The sequence below is a fragment of the Carassius carassius genome, chromosome 14, assembly GCF_963082965.1.
Source record: "Carassius carassius chromosome 14, fCarCar2.1, whole genome shotgun sequence".
NCBI lineage: Eukaryota > Metazoa > Chordata > Actinopteri > Cypriniformes > Cyprinidae > Carassius > Carassius carassius.
In genome coordinates, this window is record NC_081768.1 from 19948077 (window position 1) to 19966343 (window position 18267).

At 41.8% G+C, this 18267-nt stretch overlaps 1 protein-coding gene across 17 annotated transcripts in view; it reads left to right on the top strand.

Annotated features, from left to right (window-relative positions):
• LOC132157274 (calcium/calmodulin-dependent protein kinase type II subunit gamma-like) overlaps nucleotides 1-7580 on the top strand; it is a 65819-nt gene extending 58239 nt beyond the window's left edge. For 8 of the 17 annotated variants that reach the window (XM_059566535.1, XM_059566539.1, XM_059566542.1 and 5 more), the window contains 5 exons: nucleotides 253-307; nucleotides 5502-5577; nucleotides 5934-6028; nucleotides 6416-6664; nucleotides 6742-7580. In XM_059566535.1, coding sequence (XP_059422518.1) covers nucleotides 253-307; nucleotides 5502-5577; nucleotides 5934-6028; nucleotides 6416-6648 — 459 coding nt within the window. In that variant the 3' untranslated portion in view covers nucleotides 6649-6664; nucleotides 6742-7580. Of the gene's footprint in view, nucleotides 1-252; nucleotides 308-3013; nucleotides 3119-4889; nucleotides 5022-5501; nucleotides 5578-5933; nucleotides 6029-6415; nucleotides 6665-6741 lie in introns of all 17 variants that reach the window. The other 9 variants (XM_059566536.1, XM_059566543.1, XM_059566540.1 and 6 more) reach the window with 2 other exon arrangements.
• The last annotated feature ends 10687 nt before the right edge of the window (nucleotides 7581-18267 follow it).

The window sequence follows — 18267 nt, forward strand, 5'->3', positions numbered from 1 at the left end:
GGGTTTGGTGTGAGAGCGCTGTTTGTGTGTGAGGGTGTGCTGGGGTATATCTGTGCTTGTGGGTGATTCTTTGTGTGTGTGTGTGTGTGTGTATTTGCTGATTCACAATGTGTGCACTGTATTTTGTTCCACATGGTTTATAGACCCTGTCTGCAAACCTGTATACTTCTTTTCCTGTCTTCCCACCTTCATACGCCCATCCCTCCATCTTGCACATTGTCTCTCTCTCTCTCTCTCTCTCTCTCATCACAGGGGTCTACAGAGAGCTGTAACACCACAGAAGAGGAGGACATGAAAGGTAGGAAAGGTACACTATCAACTCCTTGTGTACTTTGCATGTTCACTGTATCTCTTGCTCTCTGGGATCTACAAAATGGGATGTGTGTGTATTGGTGCAAATATTACTAATAAAGGCCATTATTTAGTGTAATAAGGGCCCTGTTTATACATGATATTTAGATCTGTCCTGATTTTTTTAGGCAGGTTCTGTGACTGTGCAAAAGTCTTAGATGCTTCACCAAAACATTGCTCTCAAGACCATTTGTTTCTTTGGCCTGTGCGTGAGTAGATAATATCAGTTTTAGATTCCCAAACATTCCTTTAGCAAATTGTAATTATCCACTGAGATTTTTGTTTGACCAAGGCCCACATCAGATGGTATCATCAAAATGCACTGCATTTTTCATTACATGACGAGAAATAAGCAACTGAGACTGTCTAAATCCATAGAACTTTTTCAGCCAATTTTTCCAAGGTGTTTGGAACAAAATGCATGTAAACTGTTTACAACTTTATGAAAGTGTAGCTCAGAGATTTGGCTTATATATAATAAGCCAATAATGGCTTAAGCAGATCACACAAAAATGTATGAATGAGATTGTAAGAATTCATCCGAATTTGCCACCAATGCACCAAATTATTTTATATTAACTTACAAATTGCCATGAATGTATTGTATTCTATCACCCTCAAAAACCTTTTATATCTCAGAAACACAAATAAATATAGGCTACTATTAATGAAACCTGACAGATTTCTGTCCTTCTGCTGAAAGTCCATATGAACTGAGCAGTAATTCAAGTCTTTTAAAGAGACGTGTTCATTGTATGTCACTGACCATACGTGTTTGAGACTGTCAACCAAGTACGCTTGAGTTTCCATTACCAATTTTGATGAGTGATTGATGAGTGATTGATACCAATTTATTCTGAATGTGATTGCATTGAAAGGGTTATGAAATGCATTGGACAGACTTTTTACCAGGTGTAAACAGCGTCAAGGCTTGTACACGCTCCAACTCTTAAAGAGCAATAGTGATAATGAGGGCCAGAGGGAATAAATATTAAACAGATACAGGCAGAGAATGATTGACTGAGATTTATTCCTGTGTGGTGAAAGGACCTTCATAGCATGATAATTGCTTTGAGTGTGCATTGACAGCCAGCTCGTCAGCTGTAGATACATTGCTGGTCACTACAGCAGCAGCTATGGTGAAGTATAAGGCACCAAAACAGGGTCAGACAGACTGATTGCTATCATGAATCAGCACAAGCTTGCTAAGAAAAGGAGCCATGCTGTGAATGCCAGAGTTACCATGACACTGATGAATCACAAAGTTTTGTGCTCCAGTAATGAATGTCCACAATATCTGAGGGAATATTAGTTTTAACACACTGACCTTTACAGGAAACAAATACCCCTTCTGAAACTGACTGAGCCTCCGTATCACATCTGTTTGTTGTCTAACAGAGTCACATGGCGGTTCATTACAGCTCACGCCAATATTACACAACAGTTCAGTCTAATTGTACACAACCCTGGCATCATTCATCTTCAGATCAGTCTTTTTGTTAAGTTCTAAGTTATTCTGAGCTTCTAGACTGACTGTTAGATATTAAAACATTACCTTACTTTAATCACTTCTATTCAGTCTGAGGTTTAATGTTTCAGTAGAGAATTTTAAAGAAATTAATTTTATTCGCAAGGATGCATTTATTTAAATAAGTGACAACAAAGACTTTCTAATGTTCTGTTTTAAGCCAATGCTCTTTTGAGCTTTGTATCAAAGAAACTGAAACTGTATGACGGTTTCCACAAAAAAATTACACATCACAACCATTTTCAACCATGTTTGTTGAGCAACAAATCAGCATATTAGAATGATTTCTTAAGGATCATGTGACACTGAAGACTGGAGTAATAATGCTCAAAATTCAGCTTTGCCATTACAGGAATATATTTCAAAATATATTGAAATATAAAGTAGTGATTTTAACAATAGCACTCTCTTCACTGTATTTCGGTCAATTAAGTGCAGCCTTGCCAAGCAGAAAAGACTTCTTTAAAAAACATTTAAAAGTGTGTGTGTGTGTGTGTGTGTGTGTTTATTTCAAACCGTTTAAAACAAAAACTGCATAAAACTTGTCATTTAAAATGTTTTATCCATTTTTTTGAGATTAAATAAGTGTTTGACTGTTTTCAGCACTGTGTTTCAGTGTTTTACCTAGTTTAATCTCACATTTATTTATTCATTAAGTATGTAAATGCTTTTAAAAAAAAAGTGTTGCAGTTCTTCCAACAGTAGGTCTCTGAGAGTTAAACCTTCCAAACCTTCGACTTGCATCATAGCAGAGAGGCCCAAAGATCTCACATTCTATACCAGGGTGGAAATATATAAACTCCACGTAAATACAAACAGTTTTATAACATGTCCTTGTATAGAAGTATTAGAGACTTCAGGGTTTCGAAAATATTGTTTTTAATTTTGAATCAACATTTTTTCACATAACATTACCCTTTATACTAATTGCTTTTTGCTCTTAAGTTGCATGCACATTATGTTTCAGCATGTGTTGTTGTTGTTTTTTTTTGTACTCTATTGTGTGCTGTTGGTATTTTTGGAAGATTAACATGCAAATTATGTCATCATTTCATTTATAAATATAGCACAAAAGCCAAGCTGGAAAAAGGCTTGTGGTATGTCACATTTTTCCCCATTAATTGTGTGTGTCAGTGTCGGTGGGTGGGGCTAGCAGTGACAGTGCAGTGGTGAGCCAGTGCAGTGCCTCGGAGGAGCCAGCTCCTCAGCCTGAGGTCTCTCCCCCCTGCCCACCGTCCCGTAAGTCAACTGCTACAGCAGTGACCTTATCAGCTGTTTCTACAACTCCCTACTGGACTCATCCGATCTCTCCATTGCTACTGTTCCCACTGCTACCTTATAAAAGTATCTCACCTTTCTAACGTTACTTCATATGCTCCAAAACAAATCTCTGGACTCACTGGACTTCGAGATTGTTAAATACCCTAATTGAGTAAATTCCCTTTTTTGAACTGAGGAGAAAGTAAGAGCTCAAATTTAAGACAGTTTTTTTTTTTACCATATTAAACTTTTTTATATCTAAAAACAATCAAGGAAAATTTGATTCCGTATGATATGACCCCTTCAAGACAAAAATATAGCAAATTTGCATAAATCATTGCAGTACTCAAAAATAAAATGCACGCCACATGATCTGCTGTAGTCCACATTGTACACTTATTAGCACAATCAAGGACAGTTATTGTCACCTAGTTTTGAGTCTCTCGCAGTCCACTATCTTTGCCCTTTACTCATGTACATCCTCACCTCTGACATTGAAAGAATTGCACTGACCTTCTCAGTCAGAGTGACCTTTTCATTTATTTATCTGTGAGACACTGAATACTTTGAATGTGACAGATGAGCAGAGGGCCCGTGCTGGGACTGTACACGACAGACATCTCTCAACACATGCACATACTGTGCATAGATCTACTAGCTGTGGCTCTTGTGTTCTTCAGTAAATCTCACAGCTTATGCTGCTGTTGTATATAGACTACTGCCACTGTCATAAGACTGGCTGTATCGTCTTTGTATCTGTCTGTCTTGGCTGAGTTCAGCGACTGCTCAAACCACTGAACTGGATTGCTGCAGGTTTCAGTTAACCTTGAGATGTGCCACCATCTGCTGGACTGGTAAATCAAATGCTACCAGCTCTCTGATTCAGTATGCTGCAGTATTGCTACTGTAATCCTCTAGATCATTGCCATACATATTTATCAACTCTGCCAGTGTATGTTTTCCGTTCATTAATTAAATTCAGTAATCATTTAATTACTGAATTTATTACTGCAGTGTTGTCTGTGTGACATGCAGTGGTTTCAGCATCATTTGCAGTAGTTTGATATTTTATGTATATGATCTAATCAGTGGTTTTCAGCCTTTTTGATTCGAAGGCCCCACAGTATCCCATCATAGGATGATTTACATCTCATTTTTAAATGTTTATTTTAATATAATATTGCTACTAATTACTTGGATGCTTTTATTTAATACATAATACAGACTACTTTTAAGTCATGCCCACCCCCAAGGGTTCCACTGATCTAGATGCATGAATTAGTTACTGAATGTTTGGAACAGGATACTATCTTACATAAGGAATATTATCCTTGTTAAAATAATACAAATAGAAAAGTAAATCATTTTCATCTAATTTTGTATAATATTTTCTGCATACATTTTTGTCAATGACCAAAATTTCCAATCCAATTCCTATCCAATTTTCTCATTGGATAATGAGGAGAGCAATGGAAAATTACTAAAATCGAAATGGAAGGTGAATGTGAATGCATGTTTAATACTGCACAGTTTTTCAAATGTAATGGGTTATCCAGATATTTCATGATTTGCATATTGTGCACAGTATGCATACTATATACTGAAGCCGTAGTAAGGTAGTATACTGTTCTGAAGGCAGCATGTGTCTCCAAGTAGTGCTCTGTTTGTTTATCATACTTTTGTTTTGCTGTGGCATAGCATCTCTGTGTGCTTAGTTGCAGCTTTGTTTATTTGTGCCGTTGTCTTGCAGCCGATCCAACACATGATGTTAAGAATGTTGCTTGGAGCAGTTCAGGTCAGAGCTCCTGTCCTGATTTAGAGCCTGCTGTACCTGCTCCAGCCTCCACAACAGCAGGGGGCAGCAGCGTGCACAGGCAGCACTGTAAGTCTTAGACTGTTGATTTAGTGACAGATGTTACATTTTCTACCCCCTAAATGTAAGTCCTGACATTCCCTCTGGCTTTACCAAAGTCCCTCCAGTTCATCACCCTATAACAGTTCTCTAGTGAAACATGGCCATAAATACGGACTATGAGATGATTCAAGTGTTAAATGTTTGTACTTTACAGTTGGGTTGTGGTTACTGAGCTGGTTGAAATCAGAAGCATTTAAGAACCATTGCAGACAAGTCATTTTAAGAACCCAGCTTGTGTTAAAATCAGGAAACTAGAAAACCCAGGAGCCTAGGAAAAGGAGCCTAGTGCTTTTCTTGAAAGACAGCACCCAATTACAGCCAATAGTATGCTGAACTGAATGTGAGATTTCAAGAGCAGATAGTTAGGAACAAAAGGTTGGTTTGCGATTTATTAAATAATCATTGTGGATTAAACTTGATTGTTCCTCCTATTTTTCTAAATGCCAGCACGAAAGCAGGAGATCATTAAAATCACCGAGCAGCTGATTGAGGCCATCAACAATGGAGATTTTGAAGCTTACACGTAAGTTTGGTTATTTATAATCATTAAAATCAACCGATTTTAAGATTATGCCAATTTCCATATTTATCATTTTAAATGGGTATCGTTCTAGCCTCAGGCTTCACAGACAAGGTTTAAGCCTAGTAAGTCTGGGTTGTTTCAACTGAAAGAAACTTTTACTGACTGATCTTAAAAGCCTGTCTTTCGTGTTTTTTCTAAGACACGTTTATAAAAATGTACTTCAATGTCCTAATTGAACTATGGCCTAATCCTGGCTTAAAATCTAAGCCCTGTCTGTGAAACTGGACTTAGATGTTTTGGGGTATTAAGTGGAAACTGAATAGTGGTTTGCATTATCATCTCCATAACTGTTTCAGGAGGATCTGTGACCCTGGCCTAACCTCTTTTGAGCCCGAGGCACTTGGAAACCTGGTTGAGGGAATGGACTTCCATAAGTTCTACTTTGAGAATTGTAAGCCCCAAGCTTTTTAATGTACTAGTGTCCAATAAAGTTGTATAGGTCTGTTGTACCTATTAATAACTTGTTTTTATGCTCTATATAATTGTAAGCAGGAAATTTCAGTTAAAGCAGGGGGGTCCAATCCTGCTCCTGGAGGTCTAATGTCGTGCAGAATTTAGCTTCAACTAGCTCCAACACACTTGCCTTTCTAGTGAGTCTGAAGACCTTGATTTACCTATTCAAGTGTGTTTATTTAGGGTTAAAGCTAAACTCTGCAGCACAGTGGCCCTAAGTGGAACAGGTTTGGACATCCCTGAGCTAGAGCGTGTTAAAGCTAACCTGTTAGGCTCATATAACATACGTAACATGTCTTAATCTACTGCCTGTGTTTGACTCCAGTGCTGAGTAAGAACAGTAAGCCTGTGCATACAACCATCCTGAACCCTCACGTGCACTTGATTGGAGAGGACGCTGCTTGCATCGCCTATATCCGACTGACGCAGTACATGGACAGCCAGGGCCGGCCACGCAGCAGCCAGTCGGAGGAGACCCGTGTGTGGCACCGCCGAGAGGCCAAGTGGCTCAACATCCACTTCCACTGCTCTGGAGCGCCTGCCGCCCCTCTACAGTGATCCACACAGGGTAAAGGTACTGATTGACAAATGCCTTCGTATCAACTCATGAAATAAAACATTATTTAGTATTTTTTGTGTTCTCTTCCTTAGCATGCCTGAATACTAAAGCTGATTGGAGCATTTCTTCTCCGTGCACGTCTTGCCGCCTGGAGCCCGGCTAGAAGAGAACCTCTTGAAGTTTTGAAAACGTGAGGGAAAAAAATAAGAAACTAAGAAATCTATTTAAAAGTGGCCACCACTTCAGTCCAACTCTAGCTAGATGTGGGGCGGGCGGCCACGGCAGCAGCCCTGCCTTTTGGATGCTGCATGCTTCTAATGCCCACACGGGGCGCTGTATTGTCTTTACACATAATCCCATAATGTCTGCTGCCCAACATTCAGAAATGGTGTTTAAAGTATTAATAATATATTGTAAAATATTGAGATCTTCACTTGTGTAATTAACAGCTGGTAGACATGGAAGTTAGAATCAGAAATGTGAATCTTTGAAAAGCACACGCTGTTTTAAGGGTAAATGGTGTGAGTTTATTACGTTTAAGAAAAAACGAATCGGTTTTGATTTTATTTTTTACGCAAAGAATGTGATTGCATGGCATATCAGAGGGAACAAAAAATGTATCAGATGTTGAAGCATATTGAGAAGAGGATGTTTTAATGTTGCTTTTATTTTCTTTGAAATTAAGAAATGGGGTTGGGGAAGATTTTTTAAGGTTTCTGTTGTGTTTTTGTGGATCTCTTGGTTTTTATTTCCTGAATGATGCTGTATTTGAAAGTATTTTGTGTTTTCAAGAATTGTTTTAAAGTGGGACACGATTTAATATAGTTGTGCATAAATCAATATTTATGAAGATAAAGGGTGAAACAGTGTGAGGTGTCCAAGGGAGAGAAGGGTGGAGAGATGTGTTTGTCTATGTATAAATGTTTTTTCTTGGGTTCAAGGTGCTTGATGCTATGTAGTGTTTTACGTAAATCTTCTTTACACACACTTCCACATGAGGCCTAAACTCAAGTTGGGTCGGTTTACTTGCCTTCCTGTATGTTTGTACCCATAACCTCCTGGCTCTCTGAACCTGAAGTTGCAGAACTCGCATAGATTCAAGTTTATGTCTCCTGGTCCCCAGGGGGCGCTAAACACTACACACATTTTGCTCATAGCCCCTGCCCTCCCTCACAGAGTTACTAAGCTCATCCTTTTAGGCTTCCAGCTGATGTGCATATCATATTTAGACTATACGCATGTCGAAAAAAAGGAAAAAAATTAATGGCCTGTACTGTTTTTGCACATAAGCTTGAGACTCTATGCTGTTCTGTTCACTTTTTGTGGACTGTTTTGCAACTTCAGGTTATGAATTCCATCCATAGGGGTCCATGCTCTAGAAGAAGCCCCAATTGCCACATTATCCCTCCATGAGTGTCTGTACACTTGTCTGTACATTGTCTCATCATACATTGTGACTTTAAAAGAATTGATTGTGGTTTGTTAAGATCACCTGACCATCTATAGGCAGGGATTTGAATGAAAATGACTTGATGAATGCAGTTCCATGATGTTTTGGGGTCCATTTCGCGGTAGAATCTTTTCTGAGTATCTTGATCATTTTATTTGAATTATTTCCAGTATAACCTGTAAATACTAATGCATATCATTGATGAGGGATGAATCCAACGCTCAGCTATTAGTCCTCATCCAGATGTACGTACACACACAGGCTTTCAGTACACACAACTCACATAGTTTAAAAAAGAAAAATCTTGGTTTGTGTGTGTTAAAGCACATGGACACATTGTGCTCCCTTTAAAGCTTATCTGCGTGATTGTCATACTTTGGAACACTGTTCTTGACTGTGTTATGTAGATCCTGTGTGTGAATTGTGATGCCTGGGGATTTAACATTCCCCTTTTTACTCTGTGCTAAGCCATTTCTCGTGACATTTGCCTTTTGAGGTTGGGCCAAAAGTTTCACCCAACCATGTATGTTCAAAAAAGGGAGGAAAGAGAGTACTCCTACCCTAAAGCCATCTTGTTAGTGAGTTCACTTATCCACAGATGAAACCGTCTGACACAGTGATGTCTGCCATACCTTCATACTCCGTGCTCTGTTGCCCCCTGCTGAAGTCTTATAACAGTGTGATCAGCCCTAGTCTCTGGCCACTTCTATCACTCATATAAATATTTGTATCCTCTCAGATATGAGAATGTCCTTGTTTAAAAAAGTGCAGTTTAGTCAGTCAAACATCCATAAAAAATGTAAATGGTAAAGAAATGTTTCCAGATGCAGGAGATTGTAGTTTTTGTATTTGTTATGACTGTTAAATGGACACAAACGCCTTTGTATGCAAAGTAAATAATTCCTGAACGAAATAACTCCCACAACCAAACCATATATGCAGTTCAGCAGAAGGAAAATATGCATGTGTAACTTTCTGGTAATAATTTTCACTGTCGGTGTTACCTAAAATTTAATTGTGTATATTACCTGCATCTTCAAGGTAAATTAAATGTGGCACTGAGATATGGTTTCCAATGATAAAATGAAATGCTAATTTTGTAAAGAAATGGACTGAAAGAAATTAACAAAGCTTTAGCTTGGTATGTTTCCCCATTCTTGTCAGTTTTTTGCATTGTAACCATATATGATGGGACTACATATGCTTATGAGGTCTAATTGAATGCTGGATTTTTGCATGACCATACAATTAATAAACCTATGAATTTAAATCCATCAAGTGTTTGTTTGAATGTCGTTAAACCATCATAGCTTTTTTATTATTGAAACATTTGGAATTATTTAATAAAACATTATGTCAACATCACTGTCTTTGCTCTACTGCTCAGTTGACATATCTGCACCTTTTAACCGAATGTGGTGTTATTCACCATTCAGAAAATAATCCTACACCCTGAATAATGACACTTCAAAATAGTGTGGTTGCACTGAAACTGTTGGCCTGTAGAAATGTCTGTAATAGCATATTCACTATCAGGTATAGTGAAACTTCTGGAACCCCTGATATTGCTTACAGCAAAATGGAAAAGTTTGAGCTCCCCTATAACGGAACTCCACAGTTACATACTTGACTTATGAATTCTAATATATTTTGGAAAACAACGAAGCACGAAATTGAGCTTGCACAACTAGAAGTGGCCACATATGCTACTGTAGATGTGTGAAACATTTTAGAGCGAGCTCATTGGTTTCATCCCTGCTCTTGGTTGTTGGCTTAAGACTGGCAAGAGCGGATTCCAAATCTTCAATACTTGCTGGATCTGTCTGCAGGTTTTGTCAGTTACCCACCAGATTCTCCTGTCAACCTTCATAGCAAAAGGCATCCCAGAAACGGCACTCAAGTGGTTTGAGTCTTACATCTCAGATAGTTCCTTCACGGTATCTTGGAGGTGTGAGGTATCGTAGTCGCAACATCTACTTATTGAGGTGCCTCAGGGCTTAGTTCTTGGACCACTTATTTTCTCTATCTACAACCCGAATTCCGGAAAAGTTGGGACGTTTTTTAAATTTTAATAAAATGAAAACTAAAAGACTTTCAAATCACATGAGCCAATATTTTATTCACAATAGAACATAGATAACATAGCAAATGTTTAAACTGAGAAAGTTTACAATTTTATGCACAAAATGAGCTCATTTCAATTTTGATTTCTGCTACAGGTCTCAAAATAGTTGGGACGGGGCATGTTTACCATGGTGTAGCATTTCCTTTTCTTTTCAAAACAGTTTGAAGACGTCTGGGCATTGAGGCTATGAGTTGCTGGAGTTTTGCTGTTGGAATTTGGTCCCATTCTTGCCTTATATAGATTTCCAGCTGCTGAAGAGTTCGTGGTCGTCTTTGACGTATTTTTCGTTTAATGATGCGCCAAATGTTCTCTATAGGTGAAAGATCTGGACTGCAGGCAGGCCAGGTTAGCACCCGGACTCTTCTACGACGAAGCCATGCTGTTGTTATAGCTGCAGTATGTGGTTTTGCATTGTCCTGCTGAAATAAACAAGGCCTTCCTTGAAATAGACGTTGTTTGGAGGGAAGCATATGTTGCTCTAAAACCTTTATATACCTTTCAGCATTCACAGAGCCTTCCAAAACATGCAAGCTGCCCATACCGTATGCACTTTTGCACCCCCATACCATCAGAGATGCTGGCTTTTGAACTCAACGCTGACATGATGCAGTGTCGTCTGAGAGCCCGAAGACCACGGGCATCCAATAAAGGTCTCCGGCCTTGTCCCTTATGCACAGAGATTTCTCCAGTTTCTCTGAATCTTTTGATGATGTTATGCACTGTAGATGATGAGATTTGCAAAGCCTTTGCAATTTGACGTTGAGGAACATTGTTTTTAAAGTTTTCCACAATTTTTTTACGCAGTCTTTCACAGATTGGAGAGCCTCTGCCCATCTTTACTTCTGAGAGACTCTGCTTCTCTAAGACAAAGCTTTTATAGCTAATCATGTTACAGACCTGATATCAATTAACTTAATTAATCACTAGATGTTCTCCCAGCTGAATCTTTTCAAAACTGCTTGCTTTTTTAGCCATTTGTTGCCCCCGTGCCAACTTTTTTGAGACCTGTAGCAGGCATTAAATTTTAAATGAGCTAATTAAGTGGATAAAAGTGTAAAATTTCTCAGTTTAAACATTTGCTACGTTATCTATGTTCTATTGTGAATAAAATATTGGCTCATGTGATTTGAAATTCCTTTAGTTTTCATTTTATTAAAATTTAAAAAACGTCCCAACTTTTCCGGAATTCGGGTTGTACATGTCATCACTAGATTCTGTCATTTAGAAACATGGCTTTTCATATCACTGCTATGCTGATGACCCTCAACTCTCTCCATTCCATCCTGATCATCTGATTTCAGCTGCTTGCATTTCAGCATGTCTAACAGACCTTTTCTTGCTAGATGAAGTACCATCACCGTCAACTCAACCTTGCCAAGACAGAACTGCCGGTGGTTTGAGCTAACCCATTTTTTTTTTTACAATTTCTCCATCCAGCTATCAACCATAACACCTTCCAGAACAGCCAGGGACCTTAGAGTTGTGATTGATTATGAGTTGAATTTCACAGAACATAGTTACAACTGCCCGGTCCTGCAGTTTTGCCTTGTACAAAAAAGATCAGGCCCTTTATATCAGAACCTGCAACCCAACTCGTGGTTCAAGCTCTTGTTCTGTCCAGGCTAGACAACTGCAATGCTCTCTTGGCAGGTCTTCCAGCCAGTTCTATCAGACCTCTGCAACTAATCAAGAATGTGGAAGCAAGAGTAGTCCTTAACAAACTGAAAAGAGTCAGTCATCAGTTTGTACTGGCTACCTGTCACGGAGCGCGCGCCTTCACCTCTCTCCGGTCTCATTCGCTCCTTGTCACCTGAATTCTAGAACTGCAATTCCCATCTTTCCCCCCCTGCTATCATTAGTTCCCAGCCCTGTCTGGTTTTCCCAATCAGCATCATCATATCCACCTGTTAATCATTATCCACCCTTTATCTGGACGGCCTTGTTCTTTGTTTCTTTGTGAAGTGTTGTTTTGCCACGCTGCATGTTGCTTCGTGTTTTCTTGGTGTTTTATGCTCAGTGCATCCTTGTTTCGTTACCTGCTTCAATAAAGTTCTGCAGATGGATCCGACTGCCTCTACTTCGTCATTACAGAACACTTCACCACCACAGGATCCAGCAGACTTCCAGAGTCTTGCTTCCGAGGTTAATTCCCAGGCATCTGTGTTAATCACACACCAACAACAGCTGGCCAAGTTAACGAATCTCACCGAAGAACTTGTGAGGTCTGTTCATACTCTCACTCTGCAGAGCGCGGTCACCTGTGCACGTCACATCAAGCGTGAGTACGGCTTCAAGCAATCCCAAATTACCCCTACCTGAGAAGTTTAATGGCTCACCAGCTGCCTGTAGAGGATTTCTGTTGCAGTGTGAATTATTCGTCAGCCAGCAACCCCAGCTTTATCCCAATGACGCGTCCCGCGTTTCATTCATCTGCTCATTGCTCACCGGGAGGGCATTGGAGTGGGCGACTGCTCTCTGGTCTGGTGGTCATCATACCTTTCCCTCCTTTAATGTGTTTATGTCTCAATTCAGAGAGGTATTTGAACATCGTGCTGGCGGTAAGGAACCAGGGGAACAGCTCCTCACATTAAGTCAAGGGAATTCCACCGCGGCTGATTACACGCTTTCCTTCCGCACCCTGGCAGCACAGACGGGGTGGACAGAGGCACCGCTTAAACTGCTGTATCGAAGGGGGCTGCAAACGCATCTGCAAGGGGAACTGGCTTGTCGCGACGATGGGATGTCCCTCGGAGAACTTATGGAGCTTGCCATTCGTCTCGACAATCTCATCCGCTCCCGACGCACGTCTCTTACATCCAATCTTTTCGCTCATCCTTCTTCCGGCACGGAGTACGAGCCTATTCAGGTCGGCTTCACACATCTCACCACGGAGGAACGTGAGAGAAGGATGTGGAATAAATTATGCCTGTACTGTGGCCAAGCCGGTCATCAGAGAGCTTCATGTCCTGTGAGATCCAGATCCAGATCCAGTGATACCTCTGCGGTGAGTCCTTTGATTAATTCTCCCCGTTCTCTCACCCTCGAAGTTTCATTGTATTTTAATGAAAATAGTTGTGAAACAAGAGCTTTAATTGACTCTGGTGCCGCTGGTAATTTTGTCGATTTGGAGTTTGCCTTGTCTAAAAATATCTTTCTCATTCCTTGTGAGTCTCATGTGGCAGTGGCCGCTCTGGATGGACGCCCCCTGGGGACAGGGGAGGTACAATACATCACGCAGCCTCTGACGCTCACGATCAACTCAACCCTTCATCCTGTGATTTTGGGATTTCCATGGCTGGAGAGACAAAACCCTCTAATTTCCTGGGTCGACAGGAGAATCACTCAATGGTCCCCTTTCTGTCACGCCCACTGCTTGCCTGCTCTCCATGGTCCTGATTCTAGCCACAGTTCCCCCGAGAGAGTGAATCTGCAAGGAATTCCCGCTGTATATCATGATCTTGCCCAGGCATTCAGCGAGAGAGAGGCTTCACTTTTACCCCCGCACCGGTCCAGCGACTGCGCTATTGAACTGCTACCTGGAGCCGTTCCCCCGCATGGCCGTGTGTATCCACTTTCGCAACCGGAGACTGAGGCCATGAGATCGTATATCGAGGAACAGCTTATTAAGGGATTTATCACCTCTTCCACATCTGCACACCGGTCCAGCGACTGCGCTATTGAACTTCTACCTGGAGCCGTTCCCCCGCACGGCCGTGTGTATCCACTTTCGCAACCGGAGACTGAGGCCATGAGATCGTATATCGAGGAACAGCTTACTAAGGGATTTATCACCTCTTCCACATCTCCGGCGTCCGCGGGGTTTTTCTTCGTCAAGAAGAAGGACGGGAGTCTTCGGCCCTGCATCGATTTCCGTGGTCTCAATGAGGTAACTGTGAAATATCGATATCCTCTGCCTTTAGTCCCTGCAGCCCTGGAGATGCTTCGCTCAGCCCGGTACTTCACCAAATTGGATTTGAGGAATGCTTACAACCTCATTCGCATACGGAGGGGTGACGAGTGGAAGACGGCCTTTTCTACAACCACAGGCCACTATGAGTATCGGGTAATGCCCTTCGGGCTGTCCAATAGTCCTTCTGTGTTCCAGTCTTTCGTTAATGAGGTCTTCCGGGACATGCTGAATCAGAGGGTTATTGTTTATATTGATGATATCTTGATTTTTTCAGAGACCCTCGAAGCTCATGTACGGGACGTGCGTGCAGTTCTCAAACGTTTGATTGAGAATCAGCTATACGCCAAAACTCAGAAGTGCGAGTTTCATCAGACTCGCATCACCTTCCTGGGATATGTCATCAGCGCTGAGGGGGTTCTCATGGATGACAGCAAGGTCAAAGCCAAAGGTGGACTGGCCTCAACCTTCTTCTGTGAAAGAATTACAGCGATTTCTGGGGTTCGCCAACTTTTATCGTAGGTTTATTCGTAACTTCAGTCTCATTGTGGCTCCTCTCACATCTCCTCTCCAGGGCGGGAAGCGCTTCCGGTGGTCTTCTGAGTGCACTGCAGCGTTTAATCAGCTGAAAGAGAGATTCACTGCCGCACCCATCCTCCATCATCCAGACCCGGAGAGGGAGTTCGTCGTGGAGGTTGACGCCTCGAACACTGGAGTGGGTGTGATCCTGTCCCAACGTCACGGTAACCCCGCGAGAATGTTTCCCTGTGCCTTTTACTCCCGCAAGTTAAGCTCGGCGGAGCGCAATTATGATGTGGGTGACCGGGAGCTTCTAGCCATGAAGGCTGCCCTGGAGGAATGGAGGCACTGGTTGGAAGGGGCACGTCAACCTTTCACCGTCCTCATAGACCACCGAAACCTTGAGTACATCAGGTCCGCCAAGCGTTTGAATGCTCGTCAGGCTCGCTGGTCACTGTTTTTCTCTCGTTTCAATTTCAGGATCACGTACAGACCTGGGTCCAAGAACGGGAAGGCTGATGCTCTGTCTCGTCAGTTCGAGGATTTCAACGAAAACGCCAAGCCAGAACCCATCCTACCTCCCACTCTGATCGTGGCACCTGTGCAGTGGGATATTATCTCGGAGGTCACTGAGGCTTAACAAGCTCTTCCTGTACCGCCCGAGTGTCCTGTGGACCGCCTTTTCGTGCCTCTCGAGCTCCGTGAGCAGGTGCTTCAATGGGTTCACTGCACACCCAGCACGGGACATCCAGGTATCTCTGCTACTGTACAGTTAGTCTCCAACCGCTGATGTTATCAAATTTATCCATCAATATTCCACCTGTAACACAGTCAAATCTTCCCACCTTAAAACTGCCGGTCTCTTACAGCCACTTCCTGTTCCTCAACGCCCGTGGTCCCACATCGCTGTGGATTTCGTAACAGATTTACCTCCATCTCAGGGATTTACCACAGTGCTGTCGGTCGTGGATCGCTTCTCCAAGTCCTGTCGTTTCATCCCCCTTAAGGGTCTACCTACTGCCATGCAGACTGCGGAGGAACTTCTCAATCATGTATTTCATCTGTTTGGCATCCCCAAGGACATTGTCTCCGACCATGGTCCTCAGTTCACTTCCCGTGTGTGGAAGGGACTCTGCTCCAAACTCAACATCAACATCACCTCTGGATACCACCCGCAGTCTAACGGTCAGGCTGAACGGGTGAACCAGGACCTCATTCGGTTTCTGCGGACATACTGTTACGAGAACCAACAGGACTGGAGCCGATTCTTGGTCTGGGCAGAGTACGCCCAAAATTCCCTGGTAAAGCCTGCCACTGGTCTAACTCCCTTCCAATGCATCTTAGGTTTCCAACCCCCTCTCTTCCCGTGGTCAGGAGAGCCGTCAGACCTCCCTGCAGTGGCTACGTGGTTGCAACACAGCGAGGCCACTTGGAATACCGCTCATGTCCATATGCGACGTGCCATCCGCCACTTTCGACTTCATGCGGATCGTAGGAGACGCGAGGGTCCTCGGTATAGGCCCGGACAGTGGGTGTGGCTTTCCACCCGTGATCTGCGTTTAAGGCTCCCAAGCAAGAAGTTATCCCCTCGCTTCATTGGGCCCTTCAAGATTCTTCGGTAGATCACTCCGGTCTCGTTTCGTTTGGCTCTCCCAGCACAGTATAGAATCTCACCCACCTTTCATATGTGTCTTTTCAGACCCGCTGCCGCTCCCAGGAGAGAGGAGGTCCAGGAGGGGGTCGGTTCCGTGCAGGCTCCCCCAATTGAGGTCGGAGGCGAGGAGGCGTACCGGGTACGAGACATCCTGGACTCCAGACATCGCGGCGGGGTACTGCAATACTTGATTGACTGGGAGGGTTATGGCCCTGAAGAACGTTCCTGGGTCAGGTCTCAGGACGTCCTGGACCCTGCTCTTCTTACCACCTACCATCAGACTCGCCCAGATCGTCCTGCTCCAAGACCCCGTGGAAGACCCCGCTTCCGGAGCCGCTCGCAGGGTGGGGGCTCTGTCACGGAGCGTGCGCCTTCACCTCTCTCCGGTCTCATTCGCTCCTTGTCACCTGAATTCTAGAACTGCAATTCCCATCTTTCCCCCCTGCTATCATTAGTTCCCAGCCCTGTCTGGTTTTCCCAATCAGCATCATCATATCCACCTGTTAATCATTATCCACCCTTTATCTGGACGGCCTTGTTCTTTGTTTCTTTGTGAAGTGTTGTTTTGCCACGCTGCATGTTGCTTCGTGTTTCCTTGGTGTTTTATGCTCAGTGCATCCTTGTTTCGTTACCTGCTTCAATAAAGTTCTGCAGATGGATCCGACTGCCTCTACTTCGTCATTACACTACCAATAACCGCTCGTATTTGCCTACAAAACAACCACTGGCTCTGCACCCATTTACCTGAATTCCTTACTTCATACTTATGTTAGACATATGTTAGCCAAAAGCTAGAATCAAGTGAACAGCATATTATAGCGCACAAAATCACTTTAAAAAACTTTTACTTTAACAATTCCCTGCTGGCGGAACTTGATCTTAGCAGCTGAGACTTTAGCCATCTTCAAGAAATGGCTAAAAATATCTCTTCCTTCTGCACTTGATCCTTTAACACTAGCACTCTCTATTCTGCTTCCATCTAATTGTTTTCTTTGTATTTACAAGAACTGACACTCTATTCTATTTCTATTCTATCTACTTTTAAATATACTGTACATTAAAAAACATGACCCTCTAACACTACCACTCTCTATTCTATGTATATTCCATCTGCTTATTTTATAATTTTTTTAAAAACTTAAGCCTCTAGCACTACCACTTTTTAATCTATTTCTATTCTCTATCCACTCTCTATTCTATTACAAATAACAAGTGTTCTCTATTTTTTTTTCAATTCTATCTACTGATTTTATTTTTTATAAAATGAATAATAATTTGACTCCTAAAACAAACTGAAATCACTCAACTCAAAGTATTATTGCAGATTAAAACATTTAAAAATGTAATTTATTCCTGTGATGCCAAAGCTGGACGTTCAGCAGTCATTACCCATTTCGTCAGTGACACATGATCTTTCAGAAATAATTATAATATGCTGATTTAATGCTCGAAAAATTGTATTATTACAGATGTTGTAAACAATTGTGCATCCCAGTATTTTTGTAGAAGAGAGATACATTTTGATTTCAGGATTATTTGATGAATAGAAAGTACAGAAATGTATTTGTTATATAAATATTTGTTTTTAATTTCATTTAGACCTAGTGTTCAATGTCTAAATCATGTATGTGTATATAATGTGTCACTAAGTCTCTTTTAATTTCCTACTCGGGTCAGGCATGTGCGTGCTTGTCTAAAGAAAGATTGATTGGCCAAGTGTCCCAGTTTGGACGCCAAGAGGACACGTCTGCTTTCAGTATGTACAGATGCAATGGTAAAACAAACTAGCTCTGTGATTCATCCCACACTATCAAAAGGTCCTGATGTATTAATATAAATCCTAGAAAAGACTAACCATTTTGGAAAACTTCAGTTGAACGTAATAAAGTTTCCTGACCATCATTTACTGAAGGTTAAATAAAAAAAATAATAAGCTATTTTCAGTGAGAGATTGTAAACATTA